We start from the raw sequence: 18278 nt of genomic DNA, 5'->3' as shown, positions 1-18278 counted from the left end.
ATTTTTTTATTAGAGACAATTCTATTTGAAACAGTATCGAACACTAAATATAGACATCTCTTCCAGTAAAGATTCAAACCCTGGTTTGCCACATTATATCCCTTATGCTAGACCCAATCCCTGTCGGTAACTGAAATACTACTTCTAATTCTAATTAAAAAGAGCTAAATTCTGCATTCGGGCCTAACTCCTTTATTTCACAATATATATAGCAGTGCAATTGTCTCTTATACTACTTTTAGTTATTTGTAATAAATAAGTATTACCTTCAGTCCTTAATATAAAATCTTGTTTGACTTTTATTTTGGTTTTAAATATAAGACCCCAGTTCACTTTATCTCTCATATTTATGTATTTTTTTCCTAAAATAGTCCTTCTAACAATGGTAGTTTTAACCAATATACTTTATTAGTAAGGATATTTTAGGAAAGGCAACACATATTTATTATAAATAACTAACTTAACTTATTCTCTTAATCTCTTCAAATTAGTCAACTAGCTTTTATAATTAGGACCGGAGGTAGTATTATCTTTCTTAAAATATCTTTACTAATAAAGTGTATTGCTATAACTATCATTATTATAAAGAGTATCTTGAAAAAATTAGACAAATATGAGGACAAGATTAATTGAGGTCTTATATTTAGAATCAAAATAAAAATTAAATAAGCTTTTTATATTAAGAACCAGAGGTAGTATTTAGGACTATAGGCCGTACTTTTTCCAATCTTAAATATTCCTTCAGTCTTTAATACATGACATAATTATTGAGTTGATCATGATCCTAAATATAATATCTTTTTTTTTGTATTTATCAATTTTTTTTATATTATTCATATTGATACTCCCTCAAAAATAATTAAGTAGGAGAAGAAGAGAAGATATTAAGAAAGATAAATATAGTATCATAAAAAATGTCATATTTTTTATGATTAATTGACTTAACTAACTTTTTTTAATCTAGTAAAATTAATTGAATAGGTTCTATACTAAAGACCCGAAGAATATAAAAATTAAACAGTTATTTTGTAGCCAGCTTTCATTTAACACCATTGGCAAGAGCCACCGCAACTTCAAAGCCTGTCTGAACAGACCAGCCAATTTCATTTGTTCATGAATTATATCGTGCTTCTTGATGATGATGCTGTTCGTTTTAAGGAAGGTTTAAATGTTTCGTCTTATAATGTTAAAAATGAGTGTTAAAGCTTGCTCCTAAGTTAATATTTGCATAATTTAACTTTTTCCTTTTAATATAAATATAAATATGAGGCCTATTGGATTCAAGTATTGTCGGATTTAAAACCTGTATACACATGAACTTAGACCGAAGATTTCATATTTAAACAATCATAATTTGTTTCACTACAATTAATATGCCTAATAACATATTATATATTTTTTATTAATCAAATTTTTAAATTAAATTGTAACTGCAGCTAAATAAATTTGTTAATGCTGGTGACAAGATCGAGATGGAGTGTGGAGAGGTTACATGTTGAAATTCACCAATAACAACAATTTTTTTTATTAAATGAAGGTGGTTATATGAATCTTATAATGTTATTATACTCTATCAACTGTTAAATTTTAAATAAATTATTAATCAAAAGATCTCATTTAAAAATTTAATTGAATCTTTAAATCAATAAAAAAATTATTATGATAATTAATAACAAAAAAATTGTGAACCCATAAAATTGTCCGGCGAAACAATAATTAAAAATAGGATCAAATCAACGACCTATAAATTATTGAGTTTTATTGATTGATCCATGGAGATGAATCCAAACGCGTCAACTTCAAATATAGTCTTCAATTGAGGGTTCATCTTATCGTTTTATACTGTTTTTATTTTTTAATATAAGAATTAATTTAATTTTTATTTTAATTTTAAATATAAAACCTCAATCTAATTTGTATTTTATATTTATCTATTTTTTTCATAATACAAGTTTTATAGTAGTTATACTTGTTAAAAGCTTTATCAAATTGTATTAATAAAAATATTTTAAAAAAATAATACATATTTATTACAAATAACTAAATTAAATAATTTTTTAATCTATTTAAATTTAATTAACTAATTTTTATACGGGGAATTAAAAGTAGTACATGGCATGTCGGAGCAGCACCATGGTCCCACACCGTCACGCGCATTGGGTTCTTCTTTTCGCAATTTGCAGTAACATTGTACTCATCAAAGATACATATCCTCCTTTTTTTTATTTTTAAAAAAGAAAAAAGGATAGGTGTTCCCATTTAAAAATAAAATAAAATGTCGATATCGAGGACATGTTTTTGTGAAAAACCACAACCAGTTGGAGACAATTCAACGGTGGAAGAAATTGGGGGTGGCAAATGTGGAGGTTTGTGTTTGGGTTCTTGTTCGTTTGGATAAGCCACGATGAGGTGGAATAACGTCACGTCCCCATCCAAACACGGCGGGCCACGAAAATAGTTGCTTCTCAATTATTTTGATGGAACAAGTCAACAACTGAATCATTGTCCTTTTTGTTTTTCCCCTTTTCCTTTTTTTTTATTTAGAAAAAATTATAAAATAGACCTTAAAAATTGAAAAATTATATATAATAACCCGTTCATAAAATTGTTATCATTTACTTGTTAATTATTATTAAAATCCATATTAATATTGTAATTGTTCTCTATTTGTAATTTTTCTATTACTAAAGTCTTTTTTTTTAATGATTTTCCCTTCTCTTTAATACTCTAGCTTTATAAATAACTAATTTTAAAAGGTAAAGCTACGCTTGATATCATATTTATTTTTTAGTGGTATAATTTTACTAACAATCACATTTTTTTTGTGCTTTTAACATCTTAATTTTATTTATATTGCATTCAATACTCTAAAATTTAGGGTATAGACTCCAAAAAAGACAGATCATTAGTAAGAAAGTGAAAGAAAAAACGCGATGCACAAGGGAAAAACAAAGGCAGAAAAGGGTTAGGTCAAGAACCAGGTGGACCCGTATTAGCAGGAGAACAGCGATGTGTCTGTCACTGGATCAAGACGGTTTGTCGGCGGCCGTTGAGGGAAGAAGCCGTAACAGTGATTTCGATAAGCTCTTCTAGTTGAAAGGTAAGAAATTCTAGCATATCGATAACAATGGTTAGAAAGCGTGTGGTGTGAGAAAACAAAAGGACAGTCTGGTTGAGCAATGCAACTGAAAATTTATGCTTTAATTGGATGTTTGCTTTTGTTTGTTTTTCATTTACTTGCTGTATAGCCGTTTGTTTGAGAGGTATTGTGCGTTTGATTCTTACCTATTAAATGCATTGATCGTCGCTCTTCTTGCATGGTTTGTGTTGAAGTATGCTCTGTTTTAATTTCTTCAGTGGGAAGATGGTGGTATGATGATGAGATGAACATTTGTTTCATTTTGTTGTATTCTGGACCATTAACCAGCTGGAATGGGCTTTCATCGTGTTGTTGTTGATCAATGTGTTCTTGTTGTATAGCCGTTTGTTTTTTGTTTTGTTTACTTTTATGCTCTGTTTTATGCAAAATGAAACGGTATTTAACTAGAAGACGAGATTGAATGAAAATTGCAAAAGACCATAAAATTATATAAGAACTTACCAAATCCCAGCTCACATTGCCCTTTGTTGCCATCGACGGACCTTTCTCGCCTTCACCAAAGTGGCTTTGTGGTGCCTTCACCTTTTCTTGCCCTTTGCTAAGGCTTTCTTTTAGGGGTGAGTATTTAGTTTTTCTGTTTGATTATTGGTGATAACCGAATAATCAAATAGAATAAATTTTAAATACCGAACCGAAACTGATTAACCAAATTAACCGAAAATTTCGGTTCGATTAACTGATTAATCGAAATATATAAATATGAAAAATGATTTTAAATTAAAAGTAATAATAAAACACAATTACAACTATTAATTAATAAATATTTCATCATTCAATATGATTTATTATAATAATATTTATTATAACCATATTTATTGAATATAAATATATTTAAAAAGTTCACATATACTTACATATATATTTATTATGATAATATTTATTAAATATAAATATATAATATATTTATTTTGGTTATTCAGTTATAACTGATTTTTTTTTCTACTAACCGAACTGAATACCGAAACCGAATTGTTTAAAAAATAAAAACCAAATATATAACCGAAAACCGAAATAACCGAACCGAAAAATCGAAATTAAATTCGGTTCGGTTCGGTTTTCAATTACGATTTGGTTTTGCTCAACCCTACTTTCTTCCCTTCGTCATAGTGCTTTCACTTGAGCTTTCTCCCTTCACCCTTCCCTGCATTAAGTGACCCTTCTGCCCTAATCCCTTTCTTTTTTTTTTTTTTTGAATGATAACTGAGCAACAAATAAAAGGAGAAAAGATGCCATTCCAAGCTAACTAAGCCTATTGTCCATCATCACTTTCCACCTCAAATCGTAGATGGGAAAGGTGATCAAAGACACACAAAAATACTACTTATCTTATGAGATATCTTTGCTAAAAGATCTGCCAAGGGAATCCTCTCCCTATCTATATGACAAAAAATAACATGTCAATCCCTATGTATAGCTATTCTCACGCCATTCACTAAGTCTTTGAAAGGATAATTATCATCACATCCTCTAGTTGCCAGGTTAACTATCTCAATACAATCTGAGAATAGACAGATACTTCTGAAACTTTTAGCCCAGCATAGATTTAGGCCACGTAGGAAACCCATGAGCTCCGCACCCTTTCTTTTTACTTTACAGGAAGAATCATGCGTGATTTTATTTTGTATGATGCGTTTTTAAGATCCACTTTTCCTCCCTTTTTTTCCTTTCTTGCACATAAGATCCACATATGAGCCAGCTAATGCGTCCATCTCATTTGACTAATGAAGTTAGTGTCAAGTCAGACAAAGTTAACGGCCTGAAGTGATCAGGAACCAATAGTCAAAAACAGATATAATTTGAGGGATCAAATTTATAGGTTTTAAATTTCAGGGGCCAATATCAAAATGGGTCCAAATTTGAGAGATCAAAATTTGTATTAACCCTTAAAGAAATTAGTTTAGTTTGTTATTTGTAATAAATATGTGTTGTTTTTTCTGAAATATCTTTGTTAATCAAGTGTGTTTGCAAAAACTACCACTTGATGAAACATTCAATATAACAACTACTATAAAGACTATTTTTTAAAAGAAATAAATAAATATAAAAAATAAAGTGAATAAAAATTTTGTATTTATGATTAAATTAAAAATAAAACTAACTGATAAAAGGTAGGATGTGGTGTATAAAAAGTTGGAAATTTGAAAAATAATGAATGGGAAGGTCACCCAACAAAATGTTAGCTATATATATAAAAGATCCAACCACCTTCACAACAGAAATCACAGCGAAATTACTCGGCTTTTTGACGTAGACGAAACTCGACTCGAGCGGGACGTGCGCGAAACTTGAAACAGAGTCAAGACTCGTCAACAGCGCCCGCACCCCCCACCTATAACCGTGTTTCAACTTCTTTCACATTCTGATCTTTTACTCTCCTCCTCCTCCCTTTTTTAATCATTCTCGTTCTAATTTTATCAGGACCCCAAATCCGCGTTTCAATTTTATTAATCATTAATCCTCTTCCACTCAGAAAACGGCACGAAACTGCGCAGCAAAAATCCAAATCTTTGCGTTCAGTAAACGCTCTGGTCTCCCCACTTTGCGTTGCCTTTCTTTTCCATGCCCACACGGATCACACACCCACTTGATATGGTTAGATATATATATACACACGCCATTTTGAGTTCTCTCGTTCATTAGTGCCTTCCAGTTTGCTATTTCCGTTTCCTTTTTTCTTAATTTGGCCTTCCTTCCTTCCTTCCTTCTCTGCCGCATAACACAATCTTAGGAATTTAGGGTCTGATTTTGAGTTTTGCCTTCATGGGTCTCACTCTTTCCCGGGTTTTGGCGTCTAGATTCCTGCTTCCCTTTTTTTCCCTTGAGAAAGTTGCTGGTGATCTCTTCCCCAAGCAGTTGGAAAGCATGATGTGCTTGGTCTCCCGCACCGGCAGGCATCTGCAGCGATACGACAAAGGCTGTCGCCAAGTAGTCGGGTGCGTTCGTCTCTCTTTGCTACTTCCTCTTCTTGGTTTCTGGATTTCTGTCCTTCAAATCCCTAATTTGATTTTTTTTTTCAAATGTTTTCTTAATTTGGGTTATTTCTCATGTTGCTAATAATTTGCGTTTCCGAGCGTGGATTTTGCCGTTAATCTGACTTGTTCAATGCCATTTTGAACTTGTGCAGATGCATTCCATACAGATACAGAGAAACTAATGTTGAGGGAACCCGTAAAGAGGAAATTGAGGTTCTTGTGATTAGTGCTCAGAACGGCCATGGAATGCAGTTCCCGAAGGTATTATTGTTTCTCCTCAAGTTGTAAAGCGCATCTTTTCCATGATACTTTGTTTCATGCTTTGAGTCCTTACATGTATGTGTATTGTTTTGCTTCATCAGGGAGGTTGGGAGATTGACGAATCCATGGAACAAGCTGCCAGGAGAGAGACTTTAGAGGAAGCAGGGGTTGTTGGCAATGTCGAAGTTAGTATCTCTATGAACACTTTTTTGGCTCCAGATTCCCAGCAATTAAGCCAATCTTGGTTTCTTACCTTTTATGTCTTGGATATTTTTGCAGAGTAAATTGGGTAAATGGAATTATAAAAGCAAACGCCAATCTACTGTACATGAAGGATATATGTTCCCTTTGCTTGTCAAGAATCAGCTTGAGGATTGGCCAGAGAAGAACATCCGAAAGCGAAGATGGGTAAGCATTCGTATGATTCAACTCCATTCATTATGCCAATTGCAAAGGAGATTTCACACAAATCTTTAAAGATTACAAATTATTTATTGATTGTCTTCATGATGTGGTTTTTCTAAAGTTTCATTGACTTGCATGGTGCAGTTGACTGTGGCTGAAGCAAAAGAAGTTTGTCCACATGCTTGGATGAAGGAAGCTTTAGATATATTGGTCACTAGGCAATCTCAAGTCAAGCGGAAATAGAGGAAAATGTCAAGTTAGATGTACATTGTTTGTATTCTCTCATGTTTGTGCAATTTCCAAGCCATGCAAGCACTGGGATATGACTTATCGGGACAGAAAATTTCAAGTGCGGGAGAGGGAATCAAGGTGCTGAAGTTCATGTTTGCTTAATTTCCTGTTGGTGCTACTGAAAGTGCAGCAATTGGAATACAAGTTTGTAGGGTGTAGTTGAGAGATCTTGCAACGGAAGTCAGCTGTAGATATACTAACTCAATTCATTCTTTCATTCTTTCTTTGTATTCTTCCAATCTGATTCTTTGTGTACAATACTGTCTGGCATCAATCATAACTCCATTCTTCTTCGGCTACCTGGCTTCTATTATGCTTGCTTCTGTTCTTGGCAAAATTCTTCTTTTCATGCTTATGTGAACGCGACAAAATTCAGGGGAGGGGTATATGGGATTTCTTCTAAGCAATTCTAATGGAGACTGTCTGATAAACATGGCTAACTATTTCTTTGGAGGCAAAAGATCTAACAATAGTCATGATGATTCTCTTGACGAGAAAAATAAGTTGATGACAGAACTGGTTTGAGAAAAATCTGCTAACAAATTATCGTTCATAAATCATGAACACGTAGCAGCAGATGAAGGCCTCAAAAGAGGCCAAGTCATGAAGTTTCTACACCAAGCACTGTAAGTTAAATGGAAAAGAGATAAGATATTATCATTAATGGGGTTTCTTTGAGACCATAGATTATCGATCCCCACCTAACCTGAGGAAAAACCAACGAGTACGTCTGATCTACGCTTAAAGGGAAACATGTGAGGTAAGAATGCTTTGGGAAGGCATAGTGGAATGATAAGAATCCCCAGTAAGCAGTACATAGATGATAAGGTTGCATTATTGCTTCATTCTGATTGGATTACTCAAAGCATTGAAAGAGATGTGTGGTGCCATAGATGTTGCAATCAATCATGGTAAGTGCCTTTCAACAAGCCAGTAAACCGGCCTAACGGGCAAAAATGACTTCCAAGTCGGTAAGAATATCGATTCATATCTTATGTGTTTATGAATTTTAATTTCATTGTTAGTTTAAGGACGTTGAGCTTGTTTAGTATCCCAAGTTGATTTTTCAGTCGTGAGGAGCCACCTTAGCTCAGCATGTGATGTTTCGGATGACTTGTGAGAAAATAAGCTTTTAGACCAAAAGTTAAATTGAAACCAGTATTTAACTTCTCTTCAGATTTGAATATTTTAAAATTGACTTTTTAATATTTTTCTAAATAAGTTTTTTTGTCAAACGAAATAAACCACATTACAATGATAAATATTCAGACAAACTTCAGTATATAAAACTAAAAGGGAAAATCATATTGAAGGTACCTATACTTTCTCTCAATTTTTAATTTGGTACCTATGTGTTTTTTCCCCTTTAATTAAACATTTAATTTTATATTTTTAGCAACATTAGCTCTTATAACTTTGTTCTATTGATATTTTTAGTCTTTATATAAGAATTAATGATGTTAATAGAGGAAAAATAAAGATTTAGTTAAGAACAAAAAACACATAGGTACCAAATTGAAAATTGAAAAAAAGTATAGGTACCTCCAATATGGTTTTCCCAAACTAAAAAAGTGCTTGGGAACTAAGAGAATGCTTTTTAAAAATATTTTTTTTATAAATCAAGAGAAACTTTTCTATATATTTATTTTGTATATCATAAAATTATTTTTAAAATTATGGTTGCTAAAACAAAAATCACTTTTTACGAGATTAATCACAAAAGCCTTTATTTGCGGACAACAGCACATAGGCAAGGAAAGGTACAAGTGCATAGTGGGAATAGTGTCATGTGGAAAACTGGGAAGAAAAGCGATTGGTGGAAAAGCAGGACATCTAGATTTTCCTCCTTGTGCAGTCAGTCCTTCACATGCTTATGTTCACGTGTACAATTTCTCTCCCAAGGGATCCAAGTACGTCCATTTTTTGCAACTAAGGGTATGTTTGGATTGATGTTGGGTAAAACTGACTTCTAACCCAACTAACTTTTGTAACTGAAATTAGAGTAAAAGTCAGTTAGTGTAATGCAATTTATGTTTGGATAGATGCTTTTAAAAAGTCAGTTGAAAAAGTTAAAAGTTGTTTGGATGATTAATAGAAAAGTTAGTTTACTTGTAAAATGACTGAAAAGGATATAGAGTAGTCTTTGAAATTTTATATTTTTAATATGATAATAATTTAAAGAAACACGTAAAATTATTATGATAAAATATCAATAGTTTATTTGTAAAATTATAAAATAAAAATATTTGTTACAGAGAAAAATTTGAAAATATATTATAGATAATTAATTAAATATACATGATGAACAAACATGAATATAAATTAAAATTTATTTGGTCTCTAATTAAAGTAAATAGAATCACATAACTAATTAGATTGTAAGTTTTGCACAATTTTTCTATAAGTCAGTTAGAAAAGTTGATCCAGATTGCGTTGAATAAGTCAGTTAGAAAAGTTACTTTTTTTTCATAAGTCAGTTAGAAACGAAGCTCAATCCAAACAATCTTCTGAGCTGCAATAAACCACAAACCGCAGTTTCACGCTTTTCTGTGTGCTTTTATCCTCTCAAACGGAAATCCAAACATAGCCTAACTAATATAAGGCCATCAAGTCACCAATCTCTAAAAACCTCAAGTTTTAATTCAAAAGCTCAAAAAAAAAAAAACATTGCTTCGCATGTGCTCTTCTTTAATTCATATAGACAAGAAGTCAATAATAATTGATTGCGCCACATGTCAAGTTGGGATCCTTTCAATTATGAGAATGATGTTGAATAAATATGCTTTGCATAAATAAATAAAATTTAAGTCAGTATTATTCTAAATATAATTTAATTAAGAGGACCTTGATTTCGATAGTTAAAACGAGTTTCTTTTGAGCCCGAAAATAACATTTTCTAAAATTTAATTATTTTTATTTTTGGAATTTTATTTTGAATGTGTTTGGTTGTTGATCACTTCTTACTCTTCAGCTTTTTGTATCTGTTATAAATTATGACATGTTCCTACTATCATCTATTTGATAATTTGCCCATTGATTTTGATGAAAAAAATTATACGGCCATTGGCTTATTGTTGTTAAAGTAAATTATATACATCTTTATATTTTTATTTAATAAAAAATATAGCAAATTCATTATGCAATTTTGAAACTTTTCCTTAAATATCACACACTTATCCTGCCTTAAGTAAAATAATTAATACTATTTTAAGTTGTTAATATAAAATCTTTCTTAACTTTTATTTTGATCATAAATATAAGACTTAAATCTACTTTGTCTCCCATACTTATTTATTTATTTTTTAAAATAGTCTTTTTAATAATGGTAGTTCTAGCTACTACCTCCGATTCTTAATATAAGACCCTATTTGATTTTTATTTTGGTCCTAAATATAAAACCCCAATTTACTTTGTCTCTCATATTTATACATTTTTTTCAAAGTAGCTCTTCTAATAATAAGAGTCCTAGTCAATACACTTGATTAGTAAGGATATTTTAGAAAAAATAACACCTACTTAGGATAAATAACTAACTCAACTTACTTTCTTAATCTCCTCAAATTAATTAACTGGTTCTTATAATTAGGATCAGAGGTAGTAATAAACTTAATTAGTCAAGATATTTTAAGAAAGATAATATTTATTTATTACAAATAATTAACTTAATTTATTTTTTTAATCTACTCAAATTAATTAATTAGTTTTTATATTTAGGACCCGAGATAGTAGTAAAAATGTAAACAGAATTACATTTAAATAGAGCGAACTCTGGGCTGGAGCCCCGTTTCTCATTTAAAAAAGAAAAAAGAAATTAATAGAGTAAGCTCCATGCATTGAGAGTGTGTGTTTTGTTGGGATCCCAGAGCCCAACTATCAGGTTTTAATGGGCCTTCGGCCCAAACGATTCCTCAAAAATCAGTTTTTGGTCCATCTTCAAAATTTGAATTGGCCACTGAATTGACTGTACGACGACGATCTCGGAAACAAGAAGGAAATCATTTCCGTTGCCGTTGAGTTCGGCATTGCCTGAATGAACGAAGACGATGGTAGCGAAGAGCGACTACGAGATTCTCAGAAATGCACGCGTCTTAGAGAATCAGGTCTCCATTTCATCATCTCTTTTGCGCGCGACATTATTCTCCTTCTAGCATCTTTCTTGTGTAGTAATTTGGTAATTGCAGGCTCGATTAGCCTCTCTGGGTCTTCACAAAACAATCTCTGAGCTTCGAGACGCAACAACATCTGCTAAATCAAAAACTAAAAGAGCCTGGAATAAAAAGTTTTATGCAGCCGCTCCTTTACGTCGCTCTCAGAGAATCAACACAACCGACCTCAATGGAAACGGCAGCCACCTTCCACTGCGACGATCTCAGCGTTTAAGAGGGAGTAAAACCGACCCTTCGTCCCCGAAAGAAGGTTTCAATTTTTTTTATTTTTCTTTTGGCCTATCTGTGAACATTGAAAGAATAGGAACATTGAAGCTCTAATGATGCTTTTTTTTTTTTTTGTGGTGATACACTCTGATTTTTCTCTGTTGCTTGCGATAGAGAAATTATATGCATCTGAAGATGAGGAAGATCGTCTTCCGAGTGATTCAGAAGAGAAGAGGCCTGCAAATGCACCGTTGATTAAACTAAAGGGTGTACAACTTCAACTTTCTGCAGAAGCTTCGGCTGTGCGCTGCAATAGCAAGGGTAGAGGCAGTGTGTACAACCCTGTATTTGGCATATGCTGCCATTTCTGCAGGTGTTCTCTAACCTTTATCACATTACTTTGTAAGACATGACATTCTTAGCAGTTATCAAGCCCACTGCTTAGTAACATTGTAGGTTTCTGCATTTGTTTTGGTGTTATTTTTGGGGTGTTGGGGGCTGCTATTCAGTGGATTGAGCTATATTTCCCAATTCTTGTTTCTTTGTGGGTTGCTTCTTCCAAAGTAGGCATATGTGTCATGGGTTTTTCATAACCAGCCATTCTACGCACATGATGTAAGGGTCACAACTCACAGTCACAAATGATGTGGTTCAATGACAAAATATACTGTCGTGAAATGGAAATGTCGCATAGTGCATTTAGCCCCTTCTGCTATGCCATTAACCCATAACAGTTTAACTTGGAATGAGGACAATGCAATGGAAATGCACGCAGGCAAAAGAAATTATGTGGTGAAGAAGACTGCAAAAGATGTGGCTATTTTGATGTAAATGAGCCGTGCCTAGGTTAGATTTAGAATTGAGACTTCTTTTGCATTCTATATTAACTCCCCATTTCTTAAACACTTACCATGCATATTTTAAGCAGGAAAGACTGATTGTTCTGCATGCCACTCTAGTACCGGTGTTTTCTGCAGAGCATGCCTCAAGGTTCGCTATGGTGAAGGTGAGTAGCAAGTGGCTTAGCTAAACATGTAGATGAGGGGAGCAAATTAAGAATATATCGGAATAATAATACTGGTGTCCTATTTATTTATTTATTTATCTGATGGCCCCAATTTATGTGAAAATTCATCTTACCTTTTCCACTTATGTAGCTATAACAGCTATAGAGGTTTAGTTTAATGCTAAGAATAGTGCTAGATTTTCCCTACACTGTAGAAGTAAAATATCTGATATCCTAAACACTGTGTCTAAGTTAAATAAGCTTTACTCAGATTGTGGTATCATAGTTTACGAACTCTATTATGCTTTGAAAGAATTGGACTCTTCCAAAATAATGTCATATCATGGATATGAAACTGTCTTTTATCTTTTACTCTCAACGTTAGAATTGGAGGAAGTGAGAGAGAACAAACACTGGATGTGCCCTCATTGCATAGAAGCTAAAGGAATTAACCCTTACTGGATATGCAACAGGTATGCCTTCTAAATTTTAACTTCCACATGTAGTTATTTTAAGTTGGATGTTGTCCGTACTAATGCGTTCTTGTTTATGTTGAATTTTTGTTTATAGCTCACTATGCCTGAAGAAACGCAACATAGCTCCAACTGGAATTGCAATATTCAGAGGTTAGTTCTTCTGTTTTTGATTTTATGCTTACCATTACTGTTCTATTGCCTTATGTAATAGTGTCTTTGTATTGTTTTTGACATTCTTTTGGTATTTTCCCCCTTGGATTGGTTGAAATATAGCTCGCCAAATGGGATATGAATCAGTGGCGCATTTTCTTATGGATGAACTCAAAAGAAAAGATCCAAAAAGATGCAAAACTTGAAGGATACGCGTGTAATGTGAGATCAAGGTTTGATAGGGATTTTTAATTGGCAACTAATTCCTAATGATGGTGACTTTTTATATTAGTCTTCCATAAGTTGTCTTGATTTTTTTTTTTTTTGTGGTCTTAACAATTCACTCGCAAGCACTCAGAGTACACACAACCGGCAAAAAACCATTTTTAAACGCCAAATTACTTAAAAATAAGTTAATTCAGACACCCTTTGACTGCGTTCTCTTAATTTAAGTCGAGCCAAAAGCTTGGAAGAAAAGGAGAAGCCGAAGACGGACTAACGGGCCAGACTAGTGTACTTGGACTAAATGGCAGTCAGGCCTAGCCCTTGACGGTGAAAGTTGAAACTGATTTCTTGATTATACTATTTGTATTGAATCATCATAATTACATAATTTCATTTGAAAGAAAGTCTGATACAGCTTTTATCAACAAAAAAGAAAGAAAGAAAGAAAGAAAGTCTCATGTAGAAATTAATAGAATAGAGTGATCAGTAAAGTTTATAAGAGATCATATTGATAAAAAATTATAAATGATTTCTTTTAAAAGTTCCATAGAATTCGTTCTAGCCTCTTAATCTAGAAAATAATCCTTACAGCTTACATTTATTTCTTATACATATGCTCTTATTTTATTATAAAAATCTCACCCTCAAGCCTATTTGACTTTCTAGGTCACCTATCCCAGCACAAACACAAGACACACACACACACACACACATTAATTTTAACAAAAAGAAAATATATAATATGGGCTGACAGTTCACTCCTAATGGCCAGATGATAATTTTAACAAATCAGAACGAAGGTGCAAGAATCCTAATTTCTTTTAAAGAAAAAACAACAAGGTTAGTACGTTATCATGCTAGTAATTCTAGGGAGTTTGTTACAACAGGCTATGGTAATTGAATCTGTATTTGATTTAAGAGGTGTTTTAAAAAAGTACTTTTACGATAAAATTTTTTTTTTTTTTGTATACTTACATTTTATATCATAAAATTACTTACAACCAACTCATCCAAACACCTCTTAGAAGGATGGAAAAAGGTTCTTTGCCTGTGAAAGTGTGACATGTGTGGCAGACATTGAGACAAAATTCCATTGGAATTCACCATTTGAACAAATGGGAGGTCACTGATTGGTTGGATACATATATAACAAAATGATACTTACAGCAAATGAATAAAGATCGAAGATTCACCAATAATTTTTAGAGTAAAAGCTTCAACGAATAATGAATGGTATTTATATATCGAAGAGGTTTTTGTTTCTTTTAGGGGGTGTTTGGAACACTTCAAAAGTGCTTTTAAAAAATATTTTTCTGCAAATCGATATAAACTTATTCATATATTTATTTCATATATCGTAAAATTACTTTTAAAATTATGATTTAGTTTTCACTTAAATGCCTTTTTAATTAAATAAGGGCATTTCGGTCATTGAGCCATTAAACTTAATTTTAAACGATGCTTTTATGGCCCAAGTGATGTTTCAAAAATTTATAGGCCCTAAACGACACTTTCTTACTTCCAAGAGTCCTGGATGCAATCCTCGGCTCGTGGCCATTTTAAGATTTCAAACATATATATTCATATATGAATCACTTTGGTTGGAGAAAACTACTAACACATAAAAAGTTAAACTTTATTCTCAGCAATGAGGTGTAATGACATTTACAACAAACCAAAAATTAATGATGACCAATAATCTTCAGAGCAACTTCTGAATAAAGAGTGATTTTTATATACTGAAATATTGGAAACAGAAGATCACACTTAGAAATAAAACACTGCAAATTTCATTGGGGGGGAAAACAAGAAGAAGAAAAGAAAGCCAGCTAACGATAGCTACAATGAGAGAGCACCAATTACAGCTGCGACGGCGAAGGCTGATGATAGATCATCGGATTTTGGACTTCTGGGCTCAGCCATTTCATCGGAAGGGCTTTGGGTTTTGATTTGGTTGTGAAAATAAACAGCACAAGTAAATAAAACGCCGGCCAAAGGAGTATTATTATAATAATAATAATAATAATCCTTTTGGCTGCGTTTCTCCGGTAATATAAGTAATCCTCCCTTTCTCAATTTTACATTCCGTACGTATTCCTCCATAGTCTTCCCTCTCACCAATTGCATCCTTCTCACTGTGAGAGAGCTGAAAAAATGCCAACTTAAACTGGAAAAGGAAGCCTCATAGGGAGTTTTTACTTGTTCTTCATAAGGAATTGTTCTCATTTTTAACTCATTAGTAAATTTTTGAGCAGACAAAATATGCCCCATTTGTTTCCAAATATAACCAAATTTTCTTCTTGTATCATTTGAAGAGCGGTCCCTTGATGAATAGTATAGAAATTCCTTGATATACGAATCAAAGCTGTTACCAAATATGACAACATTACGTAATAGGTTTGGTTCCCAATTTGCTTTTAAGAGGTTGTTGTATAAACTCAGATCGCAGTGTGGCATGAAGAACATAGTTGGTTTCATGGCTTGCCTCCTTCCATCTTCGTTGCAGTAAAAGACAGAACAACCAAGAAATTCCAAAACTTTGATTTCAGTACTTGAAAGGATAGGATCAAATACTTCTACCTCCCCAATCCAAATGAAATCTCTTTTCATCAGTATTGCAAGACTAAGCTGTAATATAGAAGTCATGTATTCTGAAATACTGCCAATACCATAAATTATCATTTGCATTTTTGATTCTGATGCCAAAACCTTTTGTATATGTTTAGAAATTGGTGAACTTTGTACCTCCTTCCGAAAGTCATGATAAAATTGCGAGGTCTCAAGTTCATTTATATTTTCTTCCATTATGCGCCTCAATGCTTGTACTCTATCATCATCAATTCGTTCATCTGTTGGATGCCATTTTGTGCCGGTTATCGTTGATGTTGTCATTTATCCTTGATTTGATTTGTTTGAGTTGTTCCTAGCTAAAAGAATAAACAAAAGTGATGAAACATATTTATATGCTATTACCTACAGTCTTTAATATAAAAGCTAGTTGACTAATTTGAATATGTTAATAAAACTAATTAAGTTAGTTATTTGTAATAAATATGTGTTATTTTTTCTAAAATATCTTTGCTAATCAAGCGTATTGGCCTAGAACTATTATTATTATAAAGACTACTTTAAAAAAAAAAGAATAAATATGAGAGATAAATTATATTGAAATCTTATATTTATGATTAAAATAAAAGTCAAACAAGTTCTTATATTTAGGAATGGAGGTAATATATCATAAGAAACAAGCAATTACAAATTACTTATCTTAATAATATTCATTAACATCTCATTTCAAAATAACAGAAAAATATATTTGTGAAGCGAAATATCGAATATAGTAAACATTCATCCATGGTCTTTAATTTTACAGGCTGTGTGCAGTTATGACAATTGTTGTGATAAAAGAAATCCAAGTGTACGTAGTCTTAGTTTTGGGAAAAAAATTAATGTTTTTAGAAAATTTTAATAAAAGCAACATATATGTGCGTATGAATAAGTAAATAATTACCTTGACTTTTATTTGGAAAGTTTAGTCAAGTTGAAACACAGCAAATCCAAGCTTCTTCAGATGAGAATATCAAGTATGAGACAATCTGAAACAGTATTCAGGTTAAAATCAGGAGACAATGTTTTGAGTAACTTATTAATTTATATACGTGAGTTGAATTTAAATCCATTTAAGTCTTTATCATATATTTAGGATATCAAATAATAGATTAAATTCTAATTTAATTCACAAATATGATTTAAATTTAAACTTATTGAATTAAATCTTATAATTTTGAGATTATTCAAATAATATAAATTAAATCTCTTATTTGACTTATATTATGTTTAATTAGATAAATAAATTTGTTAAATATCTTGGCCTATCAAGGGCCAATCCAAAATCTAACAAACAATTTACAAGAAATTAAATTATGGTTGAAGATAATGAAGAATTCCAACATATATGATTGGTTATATCCTAAACACACACACATAACCAACATAGATAGTAATTGTTGTTGAATTTGATTTTTTTTGGTTTTGTTTTATGGCACTTGATGTTGGAAACCTATGAGGGGAACGTGTTCTTAACTGCTGGAAACTATGATATGTGAAGCAGACCTTTAGATGAACCATGATTATTTATCTCATGGCTAACACACATTTGTTATGAAATTAATTAATTTAATTAATTTTTTTAATATTTAGAAATTAGTTGTCTACCTATTACATTTAAAAATCAGAAGAGGTAGTTAAGGTAGTGAACTACACCACATATATTCATCCATTTAGGTGTGTGTATGATCACTTTTACAGGTGGTCTGCAGCTCAATCGGGGTTCTTTGCTTCTTCATCACAACGAAGTAGAGTAAAAGCACGACTGTAAAATGAAATGCCAAAAATATTTCTATGGATACCCAAAAAAAGAGAGAATAAATTACCTTTTTTTTCCTGTTTGGAAATTTCACCGCTGGTGGAAATATGGCATGAGATAAGATCAAATATGAAACGACCTGTTAAAAATAGGAGACAATATATATATATATATATATATATCTATCAGAAACATGCATAAATTGATGGCATGCACATATTAATATTGTAATGGCATTGTTTAGAAGCAAACGAAAAATAACTTCGAAAATATGCGAAGTAACCTTCTGTATAAATTGAAGAAGAAGAAGAAGCAAGCCTGAGCAGTAGGTGTAAAACAGGCTTTTAAATACCTAGAAGTTTAAGTAATAGTAGTAATTGGATTGGTGATCAACATCACAGATGAAATTAAAAATTTATCATTGTTTAAATATGACTTTATATTATAAAATAACAAAAATCGTATCGTATATGTAAGAAGTAGAGAAGGAACTCTATAAGATAAAAATATAGTTAAGATATGGATATAAAAAAATCAAGCGTGGATATAAAGATGGTTCTCACATGATATGTGAAATAGTAAACATGGAAAAA

The 18278-nt window shown here is 32.0% G+C and overlaps 2 protein-coding genes across 2 annotated transcripts; both read left to right on the top strand.

Annotated features, from left to right (window-relative positions):
* Nucleotides 1-5647: 5647 nt before the first annotated feature.
* LOC114760376 (nudix hydrolase 18, mitochondrial-like) lies at nucleotides 5648-7388 on the top strand. Its single transcript, XM_028949633.1, has 5 exons — nucleotides 5648-6093; nucleotides 6285-6393; nucleotides 6495-6578; nucleotides 6673-6801; nucleotides 6943-7388. The coding sequence occupies exons 1-5, from the start codon at nucleotides 5921-5923 to the stop codon at nucleotides 7039-7041; spliced, it is 594 nt and encodes a 197-aa protein (XP_028805466.1). The 5' UTR covers nucleotides 5648-5920; the 3' UTR covers nucleotides 7042-7388.
* A 3696-nt stretch (nucleotides 7389-11084) lies between these two features.
* LOC114760375 (cell division cycle-associated protein 7-like) lies at nucleotides 11085-13385 on the top strand. Its single transcript, XM_028949632.1, has 8 exons — nucleotides 11085-11189; nucleotides 11271-11505; nucleotides 11637-11835; nucleotides 12238-12308; nucleotides 12391-12468; nucleotides 12854-12941; nucleotides 13039-13094; nucleotides 13218-13385. Exons 1-8 carry the CDS (start codon nucleotides 11133-11135, stop codon nucleotides 13298-13300), a joined length of 867 nt encoding a protein of 288 aa, XP_028805465.1. The 5' UTR covers nucleotides 11085-11132; the 3' UTR covers nucleotides 13301-13385.
* The last annotated feature ends 4893 nt before the right edge of the window (nucleotides 13386-18278 follow it).

The sequence above is a fragment of the Neltuma alba genome, unplaced genomic scaffold (assembly GCF_004799145.2).
Source record: "Neltuma alba isolate B1F8T4 unplaced genomic scaffold, ASM479914v2 tig00010972_pilon, whole genome shotgun sequence".
NCBI classification, from domain to species: Eukaryota; Viridiplantae; Streptophyta; class Magnoliopsida; order Fabales; family Fabaceae; genus Neltuma; species Neltuma alba.
The sequence above is the reverse complement of the archived record's forward strand: the minus strand, read 5'-3'. Positions and strand labels throughout refer to the sequence as shown.